This window comes from Pangasianodon hypophthalmus, chromosome 1 (assembly GCF_027358585.1).
Source record: "Pangasianodon hypophthalmus isolate fPanHyp1 chromosome 1, fPanHyp1.pri, whole genome shotgun sequence".
In the NCBI taxonomy this organism is placed as follows: Eukaryota; Metazoa; Chordata; class Actinopteri; order Siluriformes; family Pangasiidae; genus Pangasianodon; species Pangasianodon hypophthalmus.
The window spans coordinates 17,652,961-17,679,055 of NC_069710.1; the positions used below are offsets into that span (position 1 = coordinate 17,652,961).

The 26,095-nt window shown below is 40.1% G+C and overlaps 2 protein-coding genes across 5 annotated transcripts; one reads left to right on the forward strand and one right to left on the reverse strand.

Annotated features, from left to right (window-relative positions):
- The first annotated feature begins 414 nt into the window (after positions 1-414).
- On the forward strand, positions 415-22,739 carry cep192 (centrosomal protein 192). Of its 4 annotated transcripts, none has more exons than XM_034303121.2 (48): positions 416-741; positions 1,354-1,567; positions 2,272-2,382; positions 2,514-2,671; positions 2,998-3,059; positions 3,145-3,283; positions 3,944-4,065; positions 4,865-4,963; positions 5,209-5,355; positions 5,691-5,844; positions 6,006-6,220; positions 6,475-6,594; positions 6,834-7,245; positions 7,545-7,691; positions 7,764-7,828; positions 7,959-8,174; positions 8,373-8,514; positions 8,606-8,682; positions 8,804-9,851; positions 10,017-10,134; positions 10,335-10,491; positions 11,041-11,833; positions 12,122-12,270; positions 12,707-12,937; positions 13,075-13,200; positions 13,330-13,464; positions 13,565-13,628; positions 13,744-13,883; positions 14,181-14,273; positions 14,449-14,567; positions 14,668-14,853; positions 14,955-15,045; positions 15,569-15,748; positions 16,326-16,586; positions 17,044-17,165; positions 17,266-17,375; positions 17,495-17,657; positions 18,167-18,336; positions 18,646-18,769; positions 18,892-18,997; positions 19,136-19,343; positions 19,809-19,885; positions 19,992-20,087; positions 20,253-20,372; positions 20,513-20,622; positions 20,894-21,017; positions 21,366-21,424; positions 22,076-22,739. In XM_034303121.2, exons 2-48 carry the CDS (start codon positions 1,398-1,400, stop codon positions 22,206-22,208), a joined length of 8,169 nt encoding a protein of 2,722 aa, XP_034159012.2. In that variant the 5' UTR covers positions 416-741; positions 1,354-1,397; the 3' UTR covers positions 22,209-22,739. The 4 variants fall into 4 exon arrangements, with proteins under 4 accessions (XP_053090587.1, XP_034159012.2, XP_034159017.2 ...); XM_034303122.2 differs by lacking the exon at positions 416-741 and adding an exon at positions 759-990; XM_053234612.1 differs by lacking the exon at positions 21,366-21,424 and having other exon boundaries at positions 415-741.
- A 93-nt stretch (positions 22,740-22,832) lies between these two features.
- Positions 22,833-25,763, reverse strand: LOC113533873 (ly6/PLAUR domain-containing protein 2). Its single transcript, XM_026926299.3, has 3 exons — positions 25,562-25,763; positions 24,951-25,067; positions 22,833-23,596 (listed from the first exon to the last, which is right to left on the reverse strand). The coding sequence occupies exons 1-3, from the start codon at positions 25,608-25,610 to the stop codon at positions 23,379-23,381; spliced, it is 384 nt and encodes a 127-aa protein (XP_026782100.1). The 5' UTR covers positions 25,611-25,763; the 3' UTR covers positions 22,833-23,378.
- Positions 25,764-26,095: the final 332 nt, after the last annotated feature.

Here is a 26,095-nt window from a genome sequence, read left to right on the forward strand (position 1 = left end):
TTTATGCATGTGAAGTTTGTACTGATGTGTGGGATGATGTTTGTACTGCTGATGTCTGTAATATGACTCTAGGCACACTTGGTTGCACTAATTCAGTCTAGACCCTGTTCCATTAAATATGACCTTCGTTATCTAGACAGTCCTCGTTTTAATATACCCCTTTTCTCCATATAACTGATAAAGTTTGAGAATCCACTGCCAAATTCTCCAATGATGAAGCACAGGACATGGATACAAGACCGAAAGTGATTGTAAACCTGCGCCATGTTGACTGCGCGGTCTAACAACAGGCGGATTCTGGCTCGTCATGCCGCTAACGTTTCAAACAAGTCTACGCTTCACGTGATTGGTTCATTATATGTATGAATGAAACGTGGCGCTCCAATGAAATTTCAGAGTTCTCGCGAAGGTCCGCCCAGTAAAAGAAATTTAGAGGCGGGCTGCTTTGGTTACGGCTCAAGTTTTTTATTTATTTTTATTTGGCTTGTTGTAGAGTGATTTTACACAATTGTAAAGGAGACGTTTGCAGGCCAGAACTCGCAAACGGTTAAAAATTTCAACGAATATCAGCGATAAGCCGTCAGTTGGTGCAGTTTTTTGCATATCGCCTGTAACTTCTGAGTCCCTCCGCTGAAGTGGAGCTTGAGAGCTAATCTGCGGACATTTTCCGAGGCAGTTAGCAGCTGGTGGTCGTTAGATAGACGCCAGTGGAAAGCTAATGGCGATAGTTAGATGAACACGGTGAGTTTAATTAAATGGAGCCGAGTACCTTTGAGAACCGTTTGTCTCTGTGTATTTAGTTTACACAGCCGAGTTATTAAGATAACACACAATCCATGCCTTTCTTTCATGGCCGAGGTTTCAGCTAACGGCAGCTATCCAGTATAGCCAAGCAGCCAGTTCTTTTTAGCCAAACAACTTTAGCTAGCTGGGTTATCATCTCGGTTTTGGGTAATTAGCGAGTTAAAAATGTATTTTTACTGACTTAAAGTAAGTTTTCCTCGCTGACTTGAGTGGTTATTGTTAATATACCCTGGTGAAAAACACCATGTTGGTGTGAAAACAACCTGTCAGAGTCTCCAACTAAGAACATAAATGTCATTGCTAAGAAATGGAAGTTAAAGCTACATTATATATTGTGTTTTGTGTTTAATTTGAACAGATTTGCTAACCATTTAGAGAGTGCCACTTGACATTCAGCACATACAGATATACCCATATTCCCCCGATGGCTACTACATTTATAGATTGTCTACTTGTAAAACTGTAGCTGTATCTGATTGTTGATTGGATAGGGATTTTTCTAGAACACATACTGAGTTGTCATTAATTTTTTTTGTGTACTTTTTGCAGCCCATGCCCCATGTGATGAGCCCTTGTGCTGCTTAGTCACAGACATGGACAGCTTCCGAAAGCTGGAGGATGAGACATTTCCTAGCTTCCTCTCCAACACGTCTTTGGGCAGCAGTGGCCGGGTCACTCTGGGTGATGTTACGCTGGGCTCCACGCTCGGGGTGCCCATGGCTGTTTCTACAGTGGCTAAAAGTAGAGCTACAGCAGACAACAGGTGCAAGACTCTTGTTTGTATGTTCGCTGCGTTGCAGTAGTGTGAAACCTGCTCTCGCAGTAGTTTGACTCATGCAGAAATGCAGTACGGTTCCTCCAGAATTCCAGTTCTACACTTTACCAGAAACAGTGACATATCAGAGTATATGTAAACACAGTGACAAACTGGGCAAGTCAGTAAATACATACGGTTATTAAATTAGGCTGTGTGTTACTGGGATAGTCTCCGGATTCACTGTGGGCTTGACCAGGGTAAAGCAGTTACTGAAGATGAATGAATGAATAAAGAATGCTGCCAACGCTAAACAACAACATTGCACACTAGTGCTTGATTAAACAAAGTAATGAACTGTTAATGGTATTGTTAATATTCAGAGTAGCGATATGAACATGTGGCATGACTTGTGCATGTGGATTTGGTTTAAAAAAAATTAATAAATAAAAAAAATAACATCTCTCATGTAGTGTGATTAATGTATAAATGGTGTGTTACAGTATTAAAGCCGCATTAACTGCTTAATCTTGCATTTATCGTGCTGGTCAGTATCAGGTCAGAGGCAGCATATGAGCCGAGAATACCTGTCATGAATTTCATTTGCAAACAGTGTGGTGTTCAGTAGAAGTTGCTCTGTAGAAATTAATTGCTGTTGACAATTGCTGGACTATACATTTAAGCCTGATAAAGTCCTTATTTTGTTCCTACAGGTTAACTGATGTCCAAGCATCTTACTTAGAGCCTGGACCACTTTCTTTAGCAGGTTCTCAAGGCTCAAGTTTCGGGAGGGACAAGTTTGCTCTCAGCTTCAAAGATGATTTGTGAGTGTCAACACTATGTCAAGTTTCATGTCTTGTCTGTTTCTATATAGAAGTGCACCAAAAGGTGTGACCAAACGTAATATAATGGGTGGATGAAATAAATCAAATGAGATTTCTTGCCTTTATTTCAGGGACAACGCACATGACTTCATAGCTGCTAATCGTTTTTCGGACCTGTTAGTGAAGGTTAATTTGGATGAGTCAGAATGTGTGTCCACGTATAAAGCCTCAGCTGCAGTGGATGTGGGAGCTCCCTCTGCATCTGCCCGGCCTTCTGATTACCCTAATGGTACTAAACTTTTTTTTTTGTGTGTGTATGTGTGTGTGTTTTTGTTGCTGTGGCTCACCAGCACCAGGATAGAACGTTGCTTTAGGAAAATGTATGAAAATTCTGTGGTGAAAGTTGGCATAAGGGAAAAATGTTTGTTGCAAAATCATATGTAAGTCTGTAATAGATTAACTGAACCTAAACTCAAACTTGTTGTGCTGCTCTTATTTTGGCAATTTTAGATTTTTTTCCCTCCTCAGTATTCCCTCCTCAAGGGGCAATAAAATTACCTAATTTTTTTTTTTTTTTTTTTTTTTTTTTTTTTTTAATTAAAAAATATCTTACAGATATTTCCACTGGCCTATTGACAGTTTCTCATATTGGAGGTAAAGAAACCGTTGCTGGTCAGGTAAGATCACAAGGGTTGCAAAAATAATATATTCACTCAGTTGTAGCCAGAGTGCTGTTGCCAAATGAACTCTTGCTTGTTTTAGGCTGTGTTAGCTCCAATAGCCATAGAAGAGGGTCCGGAGAGTGAGGCGGTGGACAGTGATGGGATGAGTGGCAGTGTTGCAAGCTTCCTGGCTAATGAGAAGCTCATGTCGCTTGACAGCATGAGCAGTGATGTTACAGGTAATTAGGTATAATGTATGTTTCAGAGACTGAATGACAGATTGTCTAACACTAAACAAGGTGGCTGTATTACATAAATCCCGCTATTGTTTTTTTTTAAAGGCCACTTACCAGGTGTGTTTACTTTTTTTTTTTTTTTAAATGAGAAAGACCTATCAGATTCTTACAGTAAAGCACATATAGATATTAACAGTAATTTTAAATCCATCTCTAAAACACCATTTAAGTAGTTATGACCCTGGTCTTGTATTACTGGAAATAATTCCCTGGTAGTGTTGCCAAAGGTGGTCACAGAGTGGACAGACTTTATTATAAGGACTTTTTATATTTTAAGTGAGACGCAAGTAGAGGTTTTACTCATTAGCACTTTCATAATCGGCAGTTATCAAGTCATTTAATCATTTGTTATAAAAGAGGTTTAAAAGAGGATTCAAAGATGACTTATGTCAGCCCAGATTCATATCTTGTTTTGTTCTTTATAAGATCTTGTGTTAAAATCTGATATCATGGATGGATAAAATATTTCAAATGAATTCATTATTAATATTACTAACTGGTTATTTGAATTAGACATGTTACACCAGAGAAACACTGTAGACCTTCAGGACTGGTTGATGGGGCTTCTTAGTTTGATGTTTATCTCTGTTTATTCTTCTGCAGATGATGATGATGATATTGGTGTAGACAACTTGGATGATGAGGAGTTGCAGCTGTACTTCAGCAAGCTCGTTCCTCCAGCCATGCAGAGAGGTCGAGTGGAGGGCCAAGAGATCCCAGCTGCTGTAAGTTGTTTGTGTACTTAAGTTGGTTGTTTTACATCCCATAATTGTTTACTGACTTTTTTCTCTATGTACTGCAGCACATTGACTAATGACTAAAATGTTACTGTGTACACTGAAAGACTGAAATGTAGTGCAATTAATGAATTAAAAAAAAAAATTTTTTTAAATGTACACTGTATGGCCAAAAATATGTGAACACCTGACCATCACACCCCTATGTGTTTTGTCTGAACATCCCATTTCAGATTTAGTCCACCTTTGCTGCTATAATAATTTCCACTCTTCTGGGAGGGCTTTCCACTAGATTTTGGATTGTGGCTGTGGGGATTAGTGAGGTCAGGCACTGATGACTGGTGAGGAGGCATGGGCTGCAGTTGGTGTTCCAGTTTAACCCAAAGGTGTTCAGTGGGTTTGAGGTCAGGGCTCTGTGCAGGCCACTCGAGTTCTTTCACTCCAACCTTGGCAAACCATGTCCATCTTTATGGAGCTTGCTTTGTGCACAGAGACATTGTCATGCTGGAACAGGTTTAGGCCCCTTAGTTCCAGTGAAGGGAAATTGCAATGCTACAGCCTACAGAGACATCTAATTGTACTAATTGTGTACTCCCATCTTTGTGGCAACACTTTGGAGAAGGCCCACGTATGGGTGTGTTGGTCAGGTGTCCACATACTTTTGGCCACATACTGTACTTTATTTGAACAGGCATATTTTGTACATGGGATATTCAAAGTTTTTTGGAGAGACAGTTTCTTGCTGGCAGTGTGTGTCTGTTTAAAATGTATATGTCACCTTTTTTAGGAATTACCTGACAGTCAAGTTGGTTCGTCTCAACCTGTTGTTAGTGAACCAGATACATCGCCCAAAAACCGATGCAACTTTCTGAATGACTATGATAAAGTAAGGTTAATTTTTTAAACAAAGAAGTTTGTTATATTATACTTATAGTATTGTCTAATTAAATAGAGTTGTATTGGTAGAGAATGTTTTACTTACATTAGCAAGATACTAATTGCTAACTCTGTGTGCACCTGAATTTATTGTTATGTTTTATACAATAGCTTTGTTAAAACATGCTTGTCTGTGTGTTTTAAAAATTGCTTTAAAAAAGAAACATTCTCTTGTGCCCCAATTTCTCTTCTTAGGGGGATTTTTGCATGCCTGATGTGCGGCTAGCTGCCACAGGTATGGACTCATGTCCTGCGAGTGACGAAGACACTGAAGATGAGCTGGAAGCTTCACAGAACCGTAGTAGAGCTCGATTCCTGTTGCCCAGCACCTCCAGACAACTGGTAAATTGAACACTTAATCACCCGTCACGTTGGGAATGGCATGGCAATTTCATAGCACATTAGACATTTCCTGCAGCTTAAAGGGCAGTAATTTATTTGGGCAAGCAAAGTTGCAAAACATTTTGTGGGAGTAAAGGTCATTTCAGAGCAACAAACGTCTGATAATTGGTCGAGTCAGATTTTGTTACAGAATGTAACAAAGAATAGTAAAGACACCCATTCATGCTCTTGTTGAGTCTCTGTCACACTCATATCATGTTAAAATGTAATGGAACAGAAGCATAAATTTTTATTTTGCTATTTTATGTCTGATTCTTGTGTTAATGTATATACAGGTTGGGGAAAGCCATCAGCCTCATTTTAGGCCAGGCCTGGAAGGGGGAAGCTCAGATGATGAGTCTCTGCCAGGTGCTCAATTTACAAACTCCAGGACAGGCATTGAACATCGGTGCTCTGCTGAGGGACAGGTGATCGACTTGCCAATAACAGGTATCCAAACGTAGTATTATTTTGCATCTGAGCAGTTTTAAGAGCAGTAAACAACAGTGAAGAAGAATAGTTTTCATATGTGTAACCTGACACATGTTAAATGTGTTTTCAAAGCAATGTTGAAAGCTCAACATTTTACACTTCTGGGTGTTATGTTTTAGGAGATGGTGGAGGGGGTGATGGAAGCAGTGGTAGTGAGGAGGATGGAAATGATGGGGGTGTGTCTACAGTCCCCCCACCTACTGGTGTCCAGACCACATACGACGTGCTACGGGGATTGGGAATTGTGGGAGGAAGTGGAACAGGCGAGGATGAGCATCAGCTACTCTCCCAGCTCCCTGGATTAGGCCGATTTGTCTCAAATGTGCATAGCCAGGTAATCCATATTCCAAAGACTAGGTCCAGTTCAGTGTGTTCTCCAGTCTTTGTTTAAGTAGTAGATTTTCTGTGTATGAAGTATTCTTGATGTTTTTCATAAGCACTTTAGTAGGTGATGCTTGTTGAGCTAATGAGCTAATTATTATGGCCTTAATGAGTTGGGTAAGATATTGAGAGTAGGGAAAACTTTGCTTAGCAGGAGATCTATATCCAGATCTGCAACAATCATGTATTTGTGGTGTGTATTTTCAGATGGGAGACCGTGTGGGCCCAGTTGGGACAGTTGAAACTGAGTCTTCAGTTCAAAGTTCTGGACTGACCAGGGTTCAATCTATAAACCAGAGTATAAATCAGGATAGGCAAGAGGCTCTGGTGAGGTTTGATCCATCTCTGTGTAGAGCAATATTAAAGTTTATTTCTTGGATTTTGTGCACTGCTGATTTTTCAGATGAACAGCTCTTTTAGTTTCATGCATGGGTGCCAAACAAGAGAAAATTACCTGTAAATCATTTGTTATGGAATAAAGAGTTTGTTTTTGAGACAGTGTTTGCCATTTTTAAAGCCTTGATCAAATACTGGTCAGTAATGCCAAACCCTGTTTCCTTTAACAGAATGCCATGGATAGTTCACACTCAGGTGCAGTATCTCTGGAAGAACGCTTCAACTCTATGTACCTTAGGCCTGGTGGTGTCTGTAACCAACAGGACTCCACTTCAGATGCTTCTGCCATTCAAAGCACTCACAATGCTTTTGACTTCTCTTTTACCAAAAACCATCTTGGAGAGAGCAAAGCAGGAGTTGACCAAGGGCATACCATTGACTTTAGTGATCCGGGTTTCCGTGGAGGCCCTTGTAGGAATTCTGTCAGTCTTGGCCAACACCCACACAACAGTGAGGAACATTCAGGAGAATCTCTTGAAGTCAAGTACCTCTCTCAAACCTTCCATCAGAATGAAGTTGAGCAGAGTAATATTTGGAATCAAGCATCACGTCCTGACGATGTGGAACTGGAGTTCCAACAAGGTTAGATCCTTCACAACAGATTTTGTCTGCAAGGAATTCATCTTTACAGCCCACCTTCCTAGTGACTATTAAAATCAGTTCTTTTATGAGATGTGAGAAAGATGATAAAAAAAAAATTGGTGAAGATGTTTGTTTTGGCTGTCTGGCTAAAAAAAAAAAATGTTGTTACACAATTAATTACGGCTAATGGTTGTTTATGACTGCAATGGTTTATTTGGGTTACAAGCCTTTAAGTCCTGTACTGCTTTTCTGGTGTCAAACCATTTGGGATGTCATGCATCAAGTTTCTCATATTGTAGGTGCCAATGCTACTCATAGTGTTGTCTACCAGAATGAGGATGGCAAATGGGTGACTGATCTAGCCTACTACTCCTCTTTTGAAAAGGAGATGAATATGCCTGATGATGTTGTAAACCAGTTTCAATCTGAGGAGTTTGTTGGTGGTGGTAAGTACAGGTGGATGAATGCCTGAAAACATTCTGGTTTGCCACTGTCTGAAATGTTTACTTGTCCTTCAGGTCAGGCTATGGAAAAGATTATTGAGGCTCAAGAGGAGTTTGAGAAAGAGCACCAATTCATGCAGGTGCGAATTGCTCATTTTTCTGATTTAGTTTTTAAATTTATGACAAAATGTGCCTTTTTTAGGTGTGTGTGCATTTTAAATTAAGTGCTGATGCATGCATGGAGTTACAGGATTCTTTTCCCACTAATAGGAGGAACAGATCGAAGCAGTCAATAGAAGTGCGCTTCTTAGTGACACATCTTGGAAACTTCCCACTAGTAGCCACATTCTGATGAGAGCCTCCCAAGTCTCTTCTGAGTTTGAGAATGGAAACCAAAGTTATTTGCGTATTTCCCTGGGGGAATTTTTTCAGCAGCGATCTGAGGCTTTGGGCTGTTTAGGGAGCAGTGATGAAGACATTAAAAGGGTGAGAACTTGACTAAAAATAACATTAGACCTGCATTGAGACTAGTTATTAGTTATTTACAGTGCTACTCAACAACTGATTGCTGAAATACACTATAGGATTCTCACCAGTGTTTGATGACTATAGGCCAACTAATTTAAACTGCTACAAGTTAGTCATACAATCTTTGTTATTTATTATGTCATATTTTTCTCTCAGCCTTCATTTGGTTATATCATCAACTCTCCAGAGAAGAGGGAGCCCTTTGCTTTGATCCGGCCCTCTGATTTCTCTTCTAGAGGAAGCTCTATTCACAGTGAAACAGTCCAGCTCAGTGATGCAGATGAGACCATGAATCCAGGTATTATCTTTCTTGCAATGTCCTTAAAGGTCTGGTCTAGGATCAGGGCTTTGTGGAATATGCTAACTTGATTGCTACTTTGAACCCATAGAGGATTTGGAGAAGACTCTTGAACCTACACCAGCGGAGCAACCACAAAAGGGTCATGCACACCCAAAAGATGTCAAGGTAAGGCATTATTTACCATAAGGCACATTTATGTTGCGTTCTTTTACAGATTAGTCTGTTTAAATATATTTGGAGTGTATATAATTTGTTATAATTTGATTTGTTTTTCATTTTGCAATAGATTGCACCTGTGTTGTCACTGGATAATAAGGAGAATTCCAGTCAAAGTTCTGAATCAAATTCCAGTGGTGGTTTAACACTTAGTATCAGCACAATTGCATCAGCTATTGCTGATGCCTCAATTAGCTCAGACCCTGCCCAGCTTGCAGCAATGATCATGGAGTTATCCAAAAAGAGGCACTCCAAAAGCAGAAAGACAGATGAGCTTATTCAGACTCCTGTCCCTGAAAAACTGCCTGAGCAGGATGAGCTTCAGAAAACCTTATCCCTGGGTGACCTGAGTGCACTTGACATGGAGAAATACCTGAAGAAGGCAGAAGTATCTAGCAGTGATAGTGATGCTTCCAGCTCCCAGTCCTGTCTTGACATTCTCAGCTTGGCGGACAGTCTGGCTAACTCGGGCAGGCCTTCACAGAGACAGACTCCTCCTTTACCAAACAGCATCAGTCTTCATGCAGGAGAGCATTCAACTTCAAAAGATGTTGTAAAGAAAAGTCAGGTTTTACCGAATAATGCATCCAAACAATCTACGGAAGTCGTGTCAGAAGTTAAAAGGTCCGATGCAAAAAGAAGTTCTATTCCAAGACCGAAAACTAGCTGCATTCCAACAGCCACAGCTCACCCAGCCAGGAGATCAGCAGGTGCAGGACAGTCATTGACATCATCAACTCTAAAGCCTAAACCTGTGCAAGGCAAATCAGAAAGAAGCAAAAGTGCCTGCCACATACCAACACCTGCAGGAAACAGGAGTTGCTCGGAGTCCAGGGTCAAAATGAGCACAGCGCGACCACAGGATTCTGGAACATGTCACTCTTTAAAAAGTAATGACTCAATATCAGACTCACTGGCTGCCCCAAAAACCTCTGGCATTCAAACTGGTGGATGTTCAGATTTACCTACACTAAGGAGCTCACCGCGCACACCCCGAACCAAAAACGATCTGAGGCAGAGAGAGACATCCTGCTCTCAAGAGGCTACTCGAATTGTTGCAAAAGAGAAACAGACACTTGCTGGACAGAGTTCTTTTTCAACCACAGATACAAATTTTGGCAAGTTTCTCTTTGATTTATGTTGCAATTACTATAGTTGTAATTACTTGTTTTTAACTTGTTCCAAATCTGACCGTTTCTGTGCAACTTATTATTAAGAAGTGTGTGTGTGTTTGTGTATTTATAAAATATAGTTTGTATGTTTCTCGTTGTTTGTTTTTAAAGCCTCACCTGAGCGTTGTGCCTCTGATAATGTGGAGGCTAGCCGTTGCACCTTTAGACCATCCACCTCTCCACTTACCCATTCAAGCCCGAGCCAGACTTCACTGCCTAGTGGATATGGGTAATCACCTCTGCTCATTGATTGTTCTAGCTTAGCTTAACCAGTGTAGCCTACGTAAGAGTAAGGGAAACCACAGTAGTGAATAAAATAGATTTGTGTAATCTATAAATAATTTACTGTAGTGTATTTTTAGATAGTAAAGTTTGTACTGTGAGACTTGGAGTATATACTGATTTCTGCAAACTGTTTTTGTTTTTTAGAGACCTGTCTCCTTCCTCTAGTAGTGGTATGTGTGAGAGAAGTCCTGGGACTGACCCACTGTCACCTCAATCTCACTGTTGTAGTCCATCCATCAGCAGACTTACCTACCTCTCTATTAATGAGAACACTACACTCCCCACACCTAATCATCATCAGGTCAGTTTTAAGTCAGGGTGTTTAGCTCAGTTCTGAAGTTTGAGAACTTTGCTCAGCTGAGCATATTAACATTGAAAAGGATGCACAAGAACATATGAAATGTATTAATTATGAGGATGATTTATAATGGCCTTTTAAAGAGCCTGTTGTTTTACAGTTCTGCTATACAAATTTGCCTGTTTTAATTACCAGTTGGTGAAAATCTGTTTTTATTAAGGCCTTTGCAGTTTCATATCACATTGTGCCCAAAGCTTGTGATATATTCATAAACTTTAATGACTATTTTAAGACTATATTCTTTGGAAACACTGCATGTTTGTGTGGGCAGATGTCTCACTTCCGTGTTTGGTCGGAGAAACTGGTGTTGTCAAAAAGCCTCCAAAATTCTGACATGTTTTGCACTTGATGCACTTGAGGTCAACTTGAAATGTGTTGTTTTTTTTCTTTTTTATTCTTTTTTTTTTCTGTTTTTTCTGTTAGAATCTACATGAAGTTTTCCCAGTCAGTGCGAGTGCAGTATTTGTATGTAACAATATTTTTCTTTCTCAGAAAAATAACTCCATGTCCCTGAGTACCACCATCATCAGAGCAAGTCCAACCCCACCAATTGAACCTGTTGATGCAAATAAACCTATCCATCAGACCCATAATGGAGACCTGAGTTCACAATCATCTTGTCATACTGAAACTTCTGGCTCAAATCCGCAGACTTCAGGACCTGGCTCACACATCCAAAATGAGTGCAATATCCACAAGGACTACAGGCATGAGTGTGGGCCAGTGAATCGCCAGTCTGAGTCTCACCCAAGTCTGTACGCTAAGGTTGACTCTGGTTATTCGAGCAACCTCAACATTAACAATCAGCCTGGTGGACCAATGGAGCAGGATACTAATCAAGTCCCTAACATAGCTGGAGCAGGGAGTGAGGCTTTCCTTGGCTCACAGTATGGTCCTCCCCCCACCTCTTACAAATCTGAACCCTTGAGGTATGGGTTGGCCCCAAACTCCCAGGGTGCTTTGTCAGACCTAACTTGTGGTGTACCAACTCTTCTAACTGGTCGGTCACTCTTCAGCACTCAGCTTCCACAGCAGTACTTGAGCACAGAAGGGTCATTGCAGGCTTCATCCTACCATATAGGGCCAGTGGCTGGACTGTATGGTGTGCCAGCTGTGATGACTGGTGCTAATCCACAAATTGCACATGCACATGTCCCAGGAGCAACAGGTTTATCATCTGTCTATATGACTACTGGCCAACATCCTCATCACTACCCCCTCAGCAAACCTTATGGACAGCCCAGCATGGGGGCGTGGTCTGCACGAGATCTGGCTGATCTCAAAAGTAAGTGCTCGTTTATTATTTAGGTGATTGTGTACTCTCCCTTTGGTTTTCATTGGTTTACTGGTAATAATTTGTCAACTGGACAGACACAAACAGTTCCTACTGATTAGATTAGCACATCAGGTAGCCATATCGGCAACCACTGTTCATTCCTATATTCTGATGAGACAAAATGTTTAATAAGAATAAAGCTGTTGCTGTTACTTACAGGGGTTTTTCCTGCATTACTGTTTCTGGTTCTTCTAATAGCAATGTAACTATTATATTCCTGATTTGCTTGTTATTCAGCCCAAGTGGTTGTCCCAGATGAGCTGAAGTTTCCTGGTGCATGTTGTGTGGGCATTGCCTGCCAGACATCGCTCAGCATCTTTAACCCCTCAGAACGCTGGCAACAGGTGGCCATATCTATAGTAAATCTGTCCATCGATGGAGAGAAGGTTCGAATTTTGTTTACTTATTCCATCATTGATTTTCCTGGCCTGAGTTAGTAATTGTTTTATTTGTAGCCCAACATGTGAATTTTGTATTAATGCCTAAAACTGCTTGCAGTCCTTGCCTGTCTGTATAGTCAATTTTAGTAATCGCAGTAACCAATGTTTTCTGTCAGATTGAGGACACACTGGTCTTAAGTGCTCTACTGGACACTTTACTGGTGTGTCATTCAGAAACGTTCATCACCACTTGAACGATAAAACAACTAATGTCCGTCTCAAAAGTTGTTTATTAGAAGCCTTTTAACTACTGGCATTGGTTGAACCATGTATTTGAGTTCAAGTTTTTACTGTTGAACTGTTATCATTCCTAGTCATTTACCTGGTAAGTGGAAGTCCACTATTAGTAATGTGATTACTCAATACTGTACATCTCTACCAGGTGGACTCACTGCCGTACCAGTGGCTGATTGTGAAGAATAAGACTATCATTGGACCTAAAAGCACGGAGGAGCAGAAGGTGCTGTTGATTGCTCCAAAAGCTGGCCTATACCAATGTACTCTCAGTGTGTCGTCCTGGCCTGCGTCTGCAGAGAGTGAGACAGTGGCACAGGCTGAGGCATTTGCCAAGAAAGTAGTACTCATTGCAGTGGCTGAGAACCCTGCAATAGAAGTAAGTGTTTTGTGCATATTACAATACTTAATGTTGTGGACAGCACTGGAGCATTTTATAAACCATTTTAATCTAGATGAAATGAACAGGGAAGTACATCTGAAATTGCAGAAGATAATTTGCTGTTTTGTTAATAGGTGGATGTTGGCAAGACGGACTGTCTGGACTTTGGTGACCTGGCAGGAGGTAGTGTTAAGTCCCTGCCACTTAAACTGGTGAACAGGACTCGAGCAACTGTGCCCATTCGTCTAGTTATAAGTGCGGTTAGTGAACTATATCTTACATTACCCCTAATACTGTGAGTGCAGAATTATCTGCCCAGTATTTATGGTTTTTACATACTGGACTGAAGTTTAAAGAAATGTGCCTGCAACATTAATTTTTTTCCTCAGAATGCCTCGGCCTGGCATTGCTTCAGCTTCTCTAAGAGTCCTGTCACTATGACTGCAGATGGCTCTCTCCATTCTGGTGGGAATTTGAGCTCTATTTCAGTCATAAACCATGTGATGCATTCCAGCTGTGGAGATGTAAGTGTGTATAACCGCAGCAAACATGGCACTGATCTGTACTGAATTCTAGCTGTGCTACATTGAGCTGTATTCAACCTTTCTGTTTTTTTGTTAACAGAATCCAGACAGCTTTATGGTGTGGGTTCACTTTAACGCACCTCAGAGATTCAGTGCAAAATCAGGTACTGATATGTTATGGTGATTAGTCTTTTTTCATGTTCATTTTATTAGTCTGGTGTTATTTGACTGTAGTTTTCATATTGGTTGTACTTGAAACAGCTCTGTCATGTGATGCAGGTGAATTAGGCCCACCAGATGAATTCAGTGCTCGTGTGGATATTGAGGTGGACAACCCTGGCCCCAGTCGTGTGATCCAAAGTGTTGCTCTCAGAGCGAGGTCTGGGACAGCCAGAGTTCATGCTCCCAAGGATCTTCAGGTAAGAAGTTGCGGTTTATCAAATTTGGACCTAGCTTTTGGCTGCCTTATACACTGATACTCTGTGCGTTTTCACTGTGACAGAATTGACCGTCCTTATTGAATGGGATTGAATGTATGACATGTCTACCAGTGTTCATATAATGTCCTTACTGTATCCTGGCTAATGAAGTTATCCAATTCAGTTAGCTGGACATCAGGAGCCTTAGAGCCTTTGGGTTGACTGGTTTTCATCAAGCTGTTGTGTAATTTAATTTTTATTGCACATAGCTTATTTGCGTGTAACTGGTCTTTACAGACTGTTTGTCTTCAGTCTCCACTGGGACAGTCAGCCAGCCAGACTTTGCCATTAAAGAATGCAGGCAACATTGATGTTCAACTTAGACTGAAGGTACTTTTTCTTTTCTGGTGGGGAACCCAAATTGCTGGAATTGCATTTATTTAAGCAAAGTTTACAGCTATAGAAATGTGCAGTATTATTTCACACACACACATATATAAGGATGTAAGTAGAGATAACAATTGTATTGTGTGTTGGTAGTGAATATTTGGATTTGGATTTACAGAGTAATGATGGTGACAGCTGCTTCACAGTGAAGCCTGAAGAGCTATTCCTGCGAACTGGAGAGGAACGGGGAGTTGTTGTTACTTTCACTGCCCAGAGCAACAAAAAATATAAAGAGTGGTATGCCACCATTTCTTTGCTTTAACCCTGTGGCAAAATGCATGACTGCATGTGAGTTGGAATTTAAAGTATTCAAATATGTTTATCTTTGTTCTCTCAGTCTGCTGACAATCCTCGTACTGCCCAGTGGGCCACAGTATGAGGTTGTCCTGAAAGGAGAGGTGGTCCAGGGGAATTCTGGGAATGCGACATCTGCTCAAGTTTTAGTGCCCCATGGTGAAGTGCCACCGATCCTCTCTAACAAGCAGTTCATGGCCTGGGGAGGAGTCACTCTAGGCAGAGCTGTGTAAGTCCACCACCAACAAGCACATGAAGATATGTACAGATTTAATTTCAGATCAGAAATTAAGATCAGTTTTAATTTGAAAAAACATGTTTGTGTTGCAGGCAGCAGAAGCTGGTACTGAGAAACAATTCCCCCACTACATCCCAGCAGCTACGACTACTTATCAGAGGTCAGGACCAGGACTGCTTTCAGGTTAGTTGCATGAAATGTGCAGACCTGCCAACATTTTGCATATGAACCCCATACATCGGAGTATGCTGCTATGAGTTATTGCACAAAAAGAGTACACAGTATATGCAGTACACAATAAAAATGGCAGCTGAGCCGGTTGAAATCTGCAGCTGGAATGCCTGACAGCAGGTGTTTTGAAGTCTCCAATATTCACGGACCCCCTTAAAGCCCCACCCCCTTTTCCCACCTCTCATTAGTAATCTTTCAGCTGGTGTTGTACTCTGTTTTCTTGATTGAGAGATGCAGCTTTGACTTCTGTCAAGGTAAACGGAGAATGTCGAGTTTGTTAATGTGAAATAAAATCTATTATTATATGTTTAAGTATATTATTATCAGGAAACTATATTTATTAGGGATGCTACTGCAAAAAAAAAATCGGCCAAATATAATGGTAATGATCATTACAATGTGATTAAAAATACTTTCGAAGAAGAGAATTAAAGAAGTTTTTTTTTTTCTTTCCTTTTTTTTTTCTAATCTTCAGTTGCAGAGTTCTTTTGGCCCTGATGAGCGGTTGACTCGTAGCAGAGAGCTGTTAATTAAACCCAAAGAGGATGTGGCAGTTCACCTTCTTTTTGCTCCCACTCGTGTTGCTTCCATGCTGGCCAAGCTTGAGATTAAACAGTCTGCTGTGCGACCCTCTCAACCAGGAGTCAAATTCACTGTAAGCATACTCTTGATATTTTACTTGGAATATTATTTGATCAGTTGCTCTCTCTTCACTTTGATCATCAAAGCTTTTTTAATAATTATACTTATTAAATGATTAAAGTTTATTACTTATGTACTTATTAGTGAAGTGAAGTGAAGTGTGCCCAAGTATGGTGACCCATACTAGGAATTTGTGCTCTGCATTTAACCCATCCAAGTGCACACACAGTAGTGATCACACACACACACACACACACCGTGAACACACACCCGGAGCAGTGGGCAGCCTTTTTTGCTGCGGCGCCCGGGGAGCAGTTGGGGGTTTGGTGCCTTGCTCAAAGGTCTCACCTCAGTCATGGTATTGAGGGTGGGAGAGAGTGCTGGTCATTCACTACACCTACAATCCCTGCCGGACCCGAGACTCAAATCCACAACCTTCAGGTTCACCTTCGGGTTGCAAGTCCGACTCTCTATCCATTAGGCCACGATTGACTATTAAATGATTATTAAATTTTTTTTTTAATTAAATTAAATTTTTTATACTGAATACTGCTACTTTATGACTGGAATTTTTTTTTTCTGTCTTTAAGATCCCTCTGTCTGGTTATGGAGGCACAAGTAATGTGATTTTGGAGGAATTAAGGAAGCGTTCTGATGGTTATGTGGCCACACTGAGCGGCATTCAGGCAGGCAGAGTCAGCAAACTTTGTGTGTGCGTGCGAAACACAGGCTCCAGAGCTGCATTTATTCGAGCTGTGCCATACAGCGACCTGGAGAAGCGCACAGTCATGGACTCGACAGTTATCAGCCTCTCGCCATCACAGTTTATACTGAAAGAAAGGACTCAGGAGGTGAGTTGATTTTGCAAAAGAAAAATACAGCTTTTCATGTGTGATAGATCTGTTAACAAATGTACTTGTATCTGAAAGATGTTTTTCCATTCTCAAAATTGTATTATATTAATTTGGTGTTTCAGATAGTATTGTATTATATCATATAACCAGTTTGCATGAAATTAAGAATTACAGTTAAATTATCACTTGTTCCTGTCGCCAGAATTACATGCAGTGTGAACACAGGGTTTAGCAATTAGCTGATGAATGTCAAACGCTGAAACATGGCATGTCAGGTCCAGAATATAGAAACCCTGTATTCATGTTGCATATTTAGCATTTATATGGGTACTGTGCCACCTTGGTTTGCATAAAATGTTTTGTCAACATATCCGAAGAATGATTTTATTCTTTGTAGTTGTTTAATCTGTGTTGGGAGGTAATCACAGTTTTCATCATACTGCTTTATTTTCAGGTGATTACAGTGGTGATGAAGGCATCGTGTAGGGAGCAGGCTCTCTGCCAGTCACACACTGCTCTCCTCGCCACCATCTGCCTCTTTTGTGGAGATGAGGTCTCTCGCCAGCAATTCAGGAAGTCAGTAACAATTTTGTTAAACCTTTCATTTATGTCTAATCAGCCTCAGGAGTTCATTTCTCCGATTGGATGTCTGATGAGGAATGTTGGTGTCTCTTAGGTTACTACGCATCAAGCCTGACGTAGGCAAAAAAGTGTTGTCTGAAAACAGCTTACTGAAGAGCATCTCCTTTGATGAGCCTTTCCTTGGTGAGGAATTGGTTCAGGAAGGTAAGACCTCTTGTTTATAGACTTTTATTTTCTATTCAAAGACATTCCAAGTTGCGTTAACATCCTTTTTCACAATGCATGATGACCAACTAAATAATGAATCCTGCATTTTTCCCTAGCCTATGACCTCCCCCAGAGGCCTAATGAGGCTCAAATCTTCTATGGGAACATGAGTAAGGTTATCCTGTCACTATTGGGTACAGTGGAAGCCTCTGATTCAGGAGAGAGTGAACATATTGAGTTTGTCGGGACCTCACAGCATCATGCTACGGACTCAGACAGGTACTATTTATAAAGTGTTATACTTTCTTAAGGGAAATGGCATAGGCAGAAACCAATATATAACAATAGCCAGTGAATAAATGAATGTTGCAGGTGGTACTTGCATTAAGTCATAAAAATGATCTGCCATGGAAAAAAAAAGTTTTAACACACTTGCTACTGAGTACCTGAATTGTTGGTAAGAAGTTTCATCTTCACAAAAGAGGCAGATGGTGGTGAGGAGAGCAGCATGTGACTAGTGAGAAGGTGCCATTAAGAGTTATAATGTAGGGGCTCTCGAGTAGCACAACGGAAGATTGTTCTCATGGAATGCTCATATGTCACCTGTAAATTGCAGCAACACTAGCAAATCATGGATATCTGTGAACTTATGTGTGTGGGAGAGGATAGATAGGGGTTTGGTACTTTTCCTCAATAACAGCTATATTCTGTGTTTTTTTTTTTTGTTTGTTTGTTTGTTTTTTGTTTTGTTTTGTTTTGTTTTTGTTTTTTTTTGTTTTTTTTTTTAGTGGTCTGGGGACTTCAGAGCGTCACTTCAGTAATGTTTCTCTGGACGTTCTACCAGTAAAAGGGCCACCACTGTGTGCGTCAGGACCTGTGCTGAAACGGACCGAGTCTTCTGTGGACAACACCTGGAGTGTCCAGCCTGAACAGCTGGTCCTCACTGCACCCACCATCAGTGAGTGCAAACACTCACTCCAGCTATCACACATTGTACTACTGAATACAGTACAACAGGTTAAACTCAAGTGTATGTAATGTTGGTGCGCATCAAGTGATGTGTAAAGTGACTGCGTGTAATTTAGCTTACTTTCCACGGGAATGCAGTTAAAAGACTGCACACCAAAAAAAAACCACATTAAGACATTTGCATATGATGCTTTTTGTACCTTGTATGTAGTTATGTTGCTGTTTATTTCAACTTTACCCATGCCTCCCATCTTAGAGTTTGTGGTTACTGAAGTGTTTAATTTGTGATTGGCCACAGCTGGTGCAGCTGATACCAAGCATGTGCGGATCCTGAACTGTTCAGATCAGGAACTGAGATTTGAGCTCTCCTGGCCTGCCCACTGCCTGACCATCACCCCTCAGCATGGCATCATTGAGCCCCAGTATGACATGCACACACGCGCGCACACACACACACACACACACACACACACACACACCTGTATATGCATGTATATGTATAGTTATATAGTGTCCTTATTATATCCTTTTCCTCTCTGTACAGGAGCCACTTGCAAATTCTAATTAGCCCAAACCCCTCACTGGCTACCAAATCTTCTATGCTTCCTTGGAGTGGCCAGATATATGTCCAGTGTGACAATCAGCAGAAGGTATTAATGCACAGTTTAGAAAGTCTTATTTTGTCTATAGAAAATAAGCATTGCCAAACGGTACTGCTATTATTAAGCTTGAAGTGATTAATCTAAAATTCTAGACTGCTTAATTTAATGTGTACTTCTGCTCTCTAGTTTATCAGAGTGCAGATCCGTCAGGACCTGGCTATGGATATCTCTGCCTCTGGCTCATCCTCGGACCGCTCCCTGTGCCCCCTGCCACCCCAGGCAGAGACGCCTGTCGGCTCAGGCCTCAAAGCCCAGTGTGCCAGCCCTCAGACTAGTGTGGAAATTAAGAACCGCACAGTGGTCTTTCCCTCCACCTGCTCTGGAGAGTCCTCAGGTAACAGAAAATGACCAGCAACTGCTTCCAGTTCCAAAATTTGCATAAACTCTTACGCACATCATATACCATTGATTTAGTTCTGTGAGATCATGCTTATATTAAGTTTAAAAAAAAAAACAACTCAACTTTCCATTTGCGGTGTCTCACCTTCAGTTACCTGTAATGGTTTTAGACAGAGTTTAGGTCAAACGTATTGGATGTTAGAAGTTCTTTGACCACAGAATCTGTGTGGATCTGGAGGAATAAAAAAGATAATTGTTTTATTGGAAGACCCAGTGCAGAACTGGATGGTGCTACCAAACCGGTAGTTTCACAGATTCTCTGAAGCCATACATCCTTAACATGACCGAGACACTAAAATATCTGGGGACTGAATAAGCTCTTAGTTATGTTGCTAGGAACGTAGTTTCCCTGAAACAGACCGCGGATATTTGTGTCTGAACAATTTTTTCTTATTTTCAGAATGTTCTGTAGAAGTGGAGAACCATGGGGAAGAAGTCAGGTGGTACCTTTCATCTTTTGCACCTCCATATGTCAAGGTATTTTTATTTGCGCCCTTTGAATCACTTTTACACATTATGTTAATATTTTTCAGTTTATAAATGTTTTCTAAAAATATTACAAGACTTTTGCTGTTACCCTTAGGGTGTAGATGGAAGTGGAGATGTTTATCGGGCCACATATACAGCATTCAGATGTGAGAAAATGTCTGGGATGCTCGGGGTCAAAGAAAAGATGCAGGTGAGGCATTAAATGGGATTTCTTTACATCTGTAGCATTAGTAACATCTTGCCTGCTTTTCATACTGAAAGATCTTGTAAAACCTTTGTGTGTTATGACTGTTCATTTAATAAGTTTCTACAGTTAGGTTCTTTAATTGCTGATTTATTTGGTTTTGTTTTTCAGGTGCCATTTACATTTCTCCCGCGGGACGGGGGAGACTATGCTCAGTTTTGGGATCTTGAGTGTCACCCAGTGACCAAACCACAGCAAAAGAGCCGCATCCGGTTTCAGCTCTGTGGCACGGTGAGGGTTCTCACACATGATTTAACTGAATGTGTAAATAATGTTTGATATTACTTTTCCATATGGCTGTTTTGTATGTGAGACAGAATTGTAGCTGAGTAGCAAACTCTAGTAGTGAATGGAACTGTTTGGTTTTGCAGGGCTTGAGAGCAGGAGCAGGGACGAGCCGTAAAGAGGACTGTACTCTAGTGCGGACAGACGTGAATGTGAAGAGCAGGAAGAGAGTGGAATCTGCAGGCTCAAAGACAGGGTAAGATGTGTACTGTACTGGTTTCTGAGGGAGGAAAAGTTTGGCTTATTTTAATGACCTTTTAAGTGTATGCGTCCGGAAACAAGATGTAATGTTTTCATAAAGATAAGAAGTATGTAGTACAGCAAAATGTTTTGTCGACTTCGTTTGTTGAGCCTAAAGTCTCAGAGTTTCGGGTTATTTTTTCCTTTGTGTATATAGTAAGGCTTTCTTTCAGAGAAGCTTTTCATTGATTTATTAGCTACATCATATTTTCCTCATTCTCATTAAGTATGGAGTCCACCAGGAGAGGAGTTTATGCCCCTCAGAGTCTCTACACGTTCCCTGCCACACGTGTGGGTGAGGTCAGCACGTTGAAGGTCAACTTTCGGAACAACTCTTGTAATACACACGAGGTGAGTGTTCACAGAAAACTTTAGGAATTTCACAGCCTTTAGCAGACTAGTACTGCATCTTGGGTCTTTCTAACATTGGAATAAAAACTTGACTCTTTAACAGCACAGTTTATGTGCCTGATCAATTGAATATAAGGTGTGGCTGTACATGTGTGCATATCACATTTACATTGATGGATTGTGTATGTAGTTATGCTTAAAAGAAACTGTCCCACTAATTCATTTGACCCCATGATTGACTATCACTGCATGGGAGTTTATTCCCTTCCAGTACAATCTGGGAGAATATTATCCATTACTGTTAATGTTGCATGTCATTGATGTTGAGCTTCTCTAATTGACTTACAGCTAAGATTTTTAAGTCCTTCAGAGCCTTTCTACATCAAGCATTCCAAATATTCTCTAAGGTGAGTTAATTAGTATTGCACAATATCAATCTGCCTGTTTGTCTCTGTCTATCTCCCTCTGTCTATCTGTCTGACTCACTCTCTTTCTATCTATGCTATTCTGCCTCTTTCTCTCCTCTCACACAGTTTTGTACACTGGTTTATGTGTGAAAAATTGAAATTTAATTTTTAATTCAATAGCATAGTGTACATTTTTATTTGAACAATTGTAATGTCTGTGATGTCACTTCCTGCTGCACATGCCTGCTGTGAGGCCTCTTAACACTTAACTGAAGGTATATGTTTGGGTGAATGTAGTACTTCATGCATGCATACACTGGCAGTCATGTATACGTGTGTGTTCATTGCTTGCTGTGAACAGATTCTTTTTTTATCTTCGAACATGTTGGCTGGCAAATATTACACAGCAAAGGTTTTCATTAGATTATTTGCAACTATAAATGTTGGTATCCATATTGTTGAAGACCTGGTGCTCTTTGTAAACCTGTGATGTGATATAGGTGACTTCATGTTGCTGTGAATTTTAATTGCTGTAAAATAGTCATTCCATCCATACTGTTAAATTAATTTGCTGCTTAATCATTGTGCTTACTTTGCATGTGCCCAAGTTTTGAGAGAATCTGACATCTCTACTCTACCTTTTTTCACCAGGACACAGCATTATATCAACCTGCCTGTGCAGTTCAAGCCGACTGCTGTAGGCCAGTTCTCCGGCTTGCTGCAAGTTCAGACAGACACAGACGTTAAACTCACCATAGAGCTCTCTGGTGAAGCTTTACTGTAACACTTGCACTCATTGATTGATTGAATATTTAAGTATTCCGTATAGTGCCCCTCCACTTGATGTTAGTGCAAGGCATAAAGTGGGATGAAGATTCATAAGTTGATGTTTAGTGCTGTACCTTTGAGGGAAGTGCATTTTTGCACAAAATATTGTAATTGAGGGTTTTTTTTTAATTCAGGCTAGATATTAAATATAGCATAAGCTTTGATATTGCACTAACCCATAACTCAGTATGCCTAAAGGGAAGCCAATAGCATTAATTAGGCCACTGGTTTTATCTGTGCTATGTGATGCAGTAGCCTTGATGAGGAACATTGAACAGTACATCAATTTTATAGTCAACACAAACACTTGCAATTTGAAATGTAGTGTGGCATTTGTTACTTACAATCCATACATCACTAATACAAAAATCATCTGCCTAAAATTAGGAACTCAAAACTTAAATCTGTTGAACACTTTGTACAACACCCTGTAAATGTATTATTGTGTTATTTATTTTTAAATTCTAAATAAATAAAGATTGATTCATGTTGGAGATTATTTATTTTTCTAAATTACGAGATACACACATTATTATGAACTGGACAGTTATCTTATTTTACAGCTCATAAGAATGATTCTATGCAAGATTTAAATCTCTTCCTGAGTAAGAATACATGTGCGGGTGTAGTAAATAATACTTGGTTGTATTTTATTTGGAATATTTGAGCACTTTTTATTTGCCAATAGACATTCATCAGGAATTAAACAGAACTGTTACATTAACATATGAGACCCCAAGTTATTCTTCTGTGAGTGGTAACTTAATGGTTAAACATATATGACGGCATCTACTAAGTGAACTGTCATTAACAGAAACGGCTTAACGGCTTAACGGCTTAAGAATGAAAACTTGTGTTATTAGTGCAATTATGTCTTCCCTGTACGTGTATGTAATTAATGAATTAACTTGGTTGGTTGGTAATGCATTCTCCAGAGTGTGAACAACATTCGTTAAAATCCACAAAAGACCATGTTCTTATTGATCTCCATTACCAAACCTAATGCAGGGTTCTTAAACTTCAGTGCTCTGAAAAAAATTAACTGGCCTTTTAATATTGAGCACTTGCAGTGTGTGCTTCAGTCAGATAAAAGTGTAAACTGAATAGAGCTGAGTTTGTGTATCTTTTAACCATCTTGTTTAATGAGTAGGATGAGTAGACACAGGGGTAGACTCAGTAGCCACGTGCACAGCTGAATGGTTGGTGCAGTGCTGAAGTTGCACAGGTGACTGCTACAGCATGTAACTTCATTGCCATTTCCACTTGCATCGAGTGAGGCAGTGCCTGCAGCCCCTGCACATGTTCTCAAACTGGAACACTGCTTCACAATTGCTTTCACTTCACCTAAACATAGAGCAAATTAGCCACGGTTTTCACTGTTAGGTATTTTGTGCTTTTGTATCATTATAATGCAGAAACTTGTACTACTTAATGTGGAGACTGTTACCAGCTGCAGGGAAGGTGCTGCTCAATTCTTGTACAAAGTAATCTACAGTGCCATGAAAAAGTCTTTGCCCGTTCCTGGTTTCCTCTGTTTTTGCATATTTGTCACACTAAATAGTTTCAGATCCTCAGAACAAGGAAACACAATATACAGTTTTTAAATAATTTCAGTGATTGAAGGGAAAGGGCTATGCAACACCTGTATCACCTATATGGTAATTGTCCCCTACACGTAACTGGTTGTGCCACCTTTAGCAACTACAACTTCTGATAACCGTAGATGAGTCTTTCACATCACTGTGGAGGAATGTTGACCCACTCTTCTTTGCAGAATTGCTTTAATTCAGCCACTTTAAAGGGTTTTGTGCATGAACTGCATGTTTATGGTCCTGTTGCAGAGTCTCTCAGGACTTTGACTAGGCAACTTTCTTTTGTTCAAACCATTCAAGGGTTGACTTGATCTTGTTGTCTTGCTGCATAACTGAATTGTGCTTGATCATGGACTGGTAACTGGACATTCTCTTCAGGATTTTCTGGTAGAGAGCAGAATTCATGGTTCTGTCAGTTATGGTAAGTCACCCAGGCCCTGAAGCAGCAAAGCATCCCCACACCATCATACTTCCACAACCATGTTTGACTGTTGGTATGATTTTTTTTTTTTTATTATTGTGGATTGCTTTTAGCTTTATGCCAAATGTCTTCCAAAAAGTTCCACTTGTGACTCACCAGTTTGCAGAACATTATCCCAAAAGCCTTGAAGGGGGTTAGCAAGGTGTTTTAAGCCTTTTTTGTTCCTCTCGGTTAGCAGTGGCTTTTGCGTTGCAACTCTCCTGTGGAAACCATTTTTGTCCAATCTCTTTCTAATAGTGGAATGTTTAGATTAGGTTTAGATAGACTGGCAGTCATCAATCCTGGGTGTGTCTAGTCTAACTGAACTCAATTATTAATTAAATTTGGTTAATTGGTCGATTGTGTAACTAAGGGGGCAATTACTTTTTTTTAGAAGGGGTAGATGGTGTTGGATAATGTCAATAAATATAATGTTCATTTAAAAACTGTATTTTTTGTTTATTCAGGTTGTCTGTCATTGAATTTTGTTTGAAGATCTTAAACAATGAAGTGACAAAAATGCTAAAATAAAAGGAATCAGGAAGGGGACAAATACTTTTTCATGGCATTGTAGTTTCTTTGGTAATTTAGACACTAGGTGTATGATTTCCTAGTTACTGTTAGTTTAGACAAGGACAACTCTTACCCAGTATGTCCACAGTGGTCATGCAGGTATCAAGAGGAGCCTGACACTCCTCTGCATTTCTGTTGCAGTGCTCGTTAGATGGAGTGGAACTGCACACATAACACTTCAGAGAATTTACTGTAATATACATGAAATAGGTAGGATATTACAGGAAAGTTTTTCTTGTATCATATTTTAAACTGACTTGTAAAAATAACTACAATTTACATTTGTAATTACTCATATGGAAGTTCAACTATTTTGTACATTTTAGAAACATTTTCAGAAAAACAAGTGAATGACCCTAACCAACAGATTTAATACAGTCATAATACAATGAGACATTGTGTTCTATTTGTCATTAATAATACTGTCTACAATAAAGTTATTATGTTGATAGATAAGAGCCAGCATAGCCTTTTCTCTGAGACAGTGTCTGGATAAATCTTTTTTCCTGAATGATAAGACTTTCAAATAAATACATTCTCAAAAATCAGAATGAAGCATTGTATTTATTACCGGGGCTAAATTTTAATGTTAGTATGCATTAGTTTTGCAAAACCTTTGTTATTAACATAAAGTTGAATAGAAAGCTAAACAAAGTACTTTTTCAACAAATGAAAAGTCAGTACCTGAGTACACAGTTAGGAGGAAAACCAACAGTCCAGAAAGGTTCCCCATGCTTCTCTACAAACATCCGCATGTGGTTGTTTATCAGACAGTAAAGCACTTTCTCCCTTCCGAGAACCATCCAACAGATGTTTATTCTCATTTTCCTGAATGGCATGAGCTATCCCATCTGGGACCCCCTCGTGATTTTGACCCGTTGGCACAACAGCACAATAGCATTCTTGCAGAACAACTGTAGCTGGTTATTATAGTGCACACAGAGGGCATTGTGCATACAGACGTCAATGCAGACCGCTCGGCTCCCTGGTCTATGACTAACACATTCAGAAGAAAATTCACTAGACACATAGTAATGTTTCTATTTACTCCCAGGCAGACACTTACATCAAACACACACTAATCTGACTAGAAAAAGAGTTCAAACTACAGTAGGTGTCCATCAGTATTCTGCTCATCTATGCTCATGTGATCCAAGAGTGCATGTCTGCAAGGCATAGCACATCTAATCCAAGTGTGTGAAATGCATTGCCTATGTC

Excerpts from the sequence above, each read along its gene's own strand:
- cep192 (XM_034303121.2), top strand. The coding sequence starts at position 1,398 with ATGGACAGCTTCCGAAAGCTGGAGGATGAGACATTTCCTAGCTTCCTC. Across the intron at positions 11,834-12,121 it reads AGATCTGGCTGATCTCAAAA|CCCAAGTGGTTGTCCCAGAT; the intron begins GTAAGTGCTCGT and ends CTTGTTATTCAG. Across the intron at positions 20,373-20,512 it reads GGTTTCAGCTCTGTGGCACG|GGCTTGAGAGCAGGAGCAGG; the intron begins GTGAGGGTTCTC and ends TTGGTTTTGCAG.
- LOC113533873 (XM_026926299.3), bottom strand. The coding sequence starts at position 25,610 with ATGGGGAACCTTTCTGGACTGTTGGTTTTCCTCCTAACTGTGTACTCA. Across the intron at positions 25,068-25,561 it reads CCTCCTAACTGTGTACTCAG|TAAATTCTCTGAAGTGTTAT; the intron begins GTACTGACTTTT and ends TGTATATTACAG. Across the intron at positions 23,597-24,950 it reads GACCACTGTGGACATACTGG|GTGAAGTGAAAGCAATTGTG; the intron begins GTAAGAGTTGTC and ends CTCTATGTTTAG.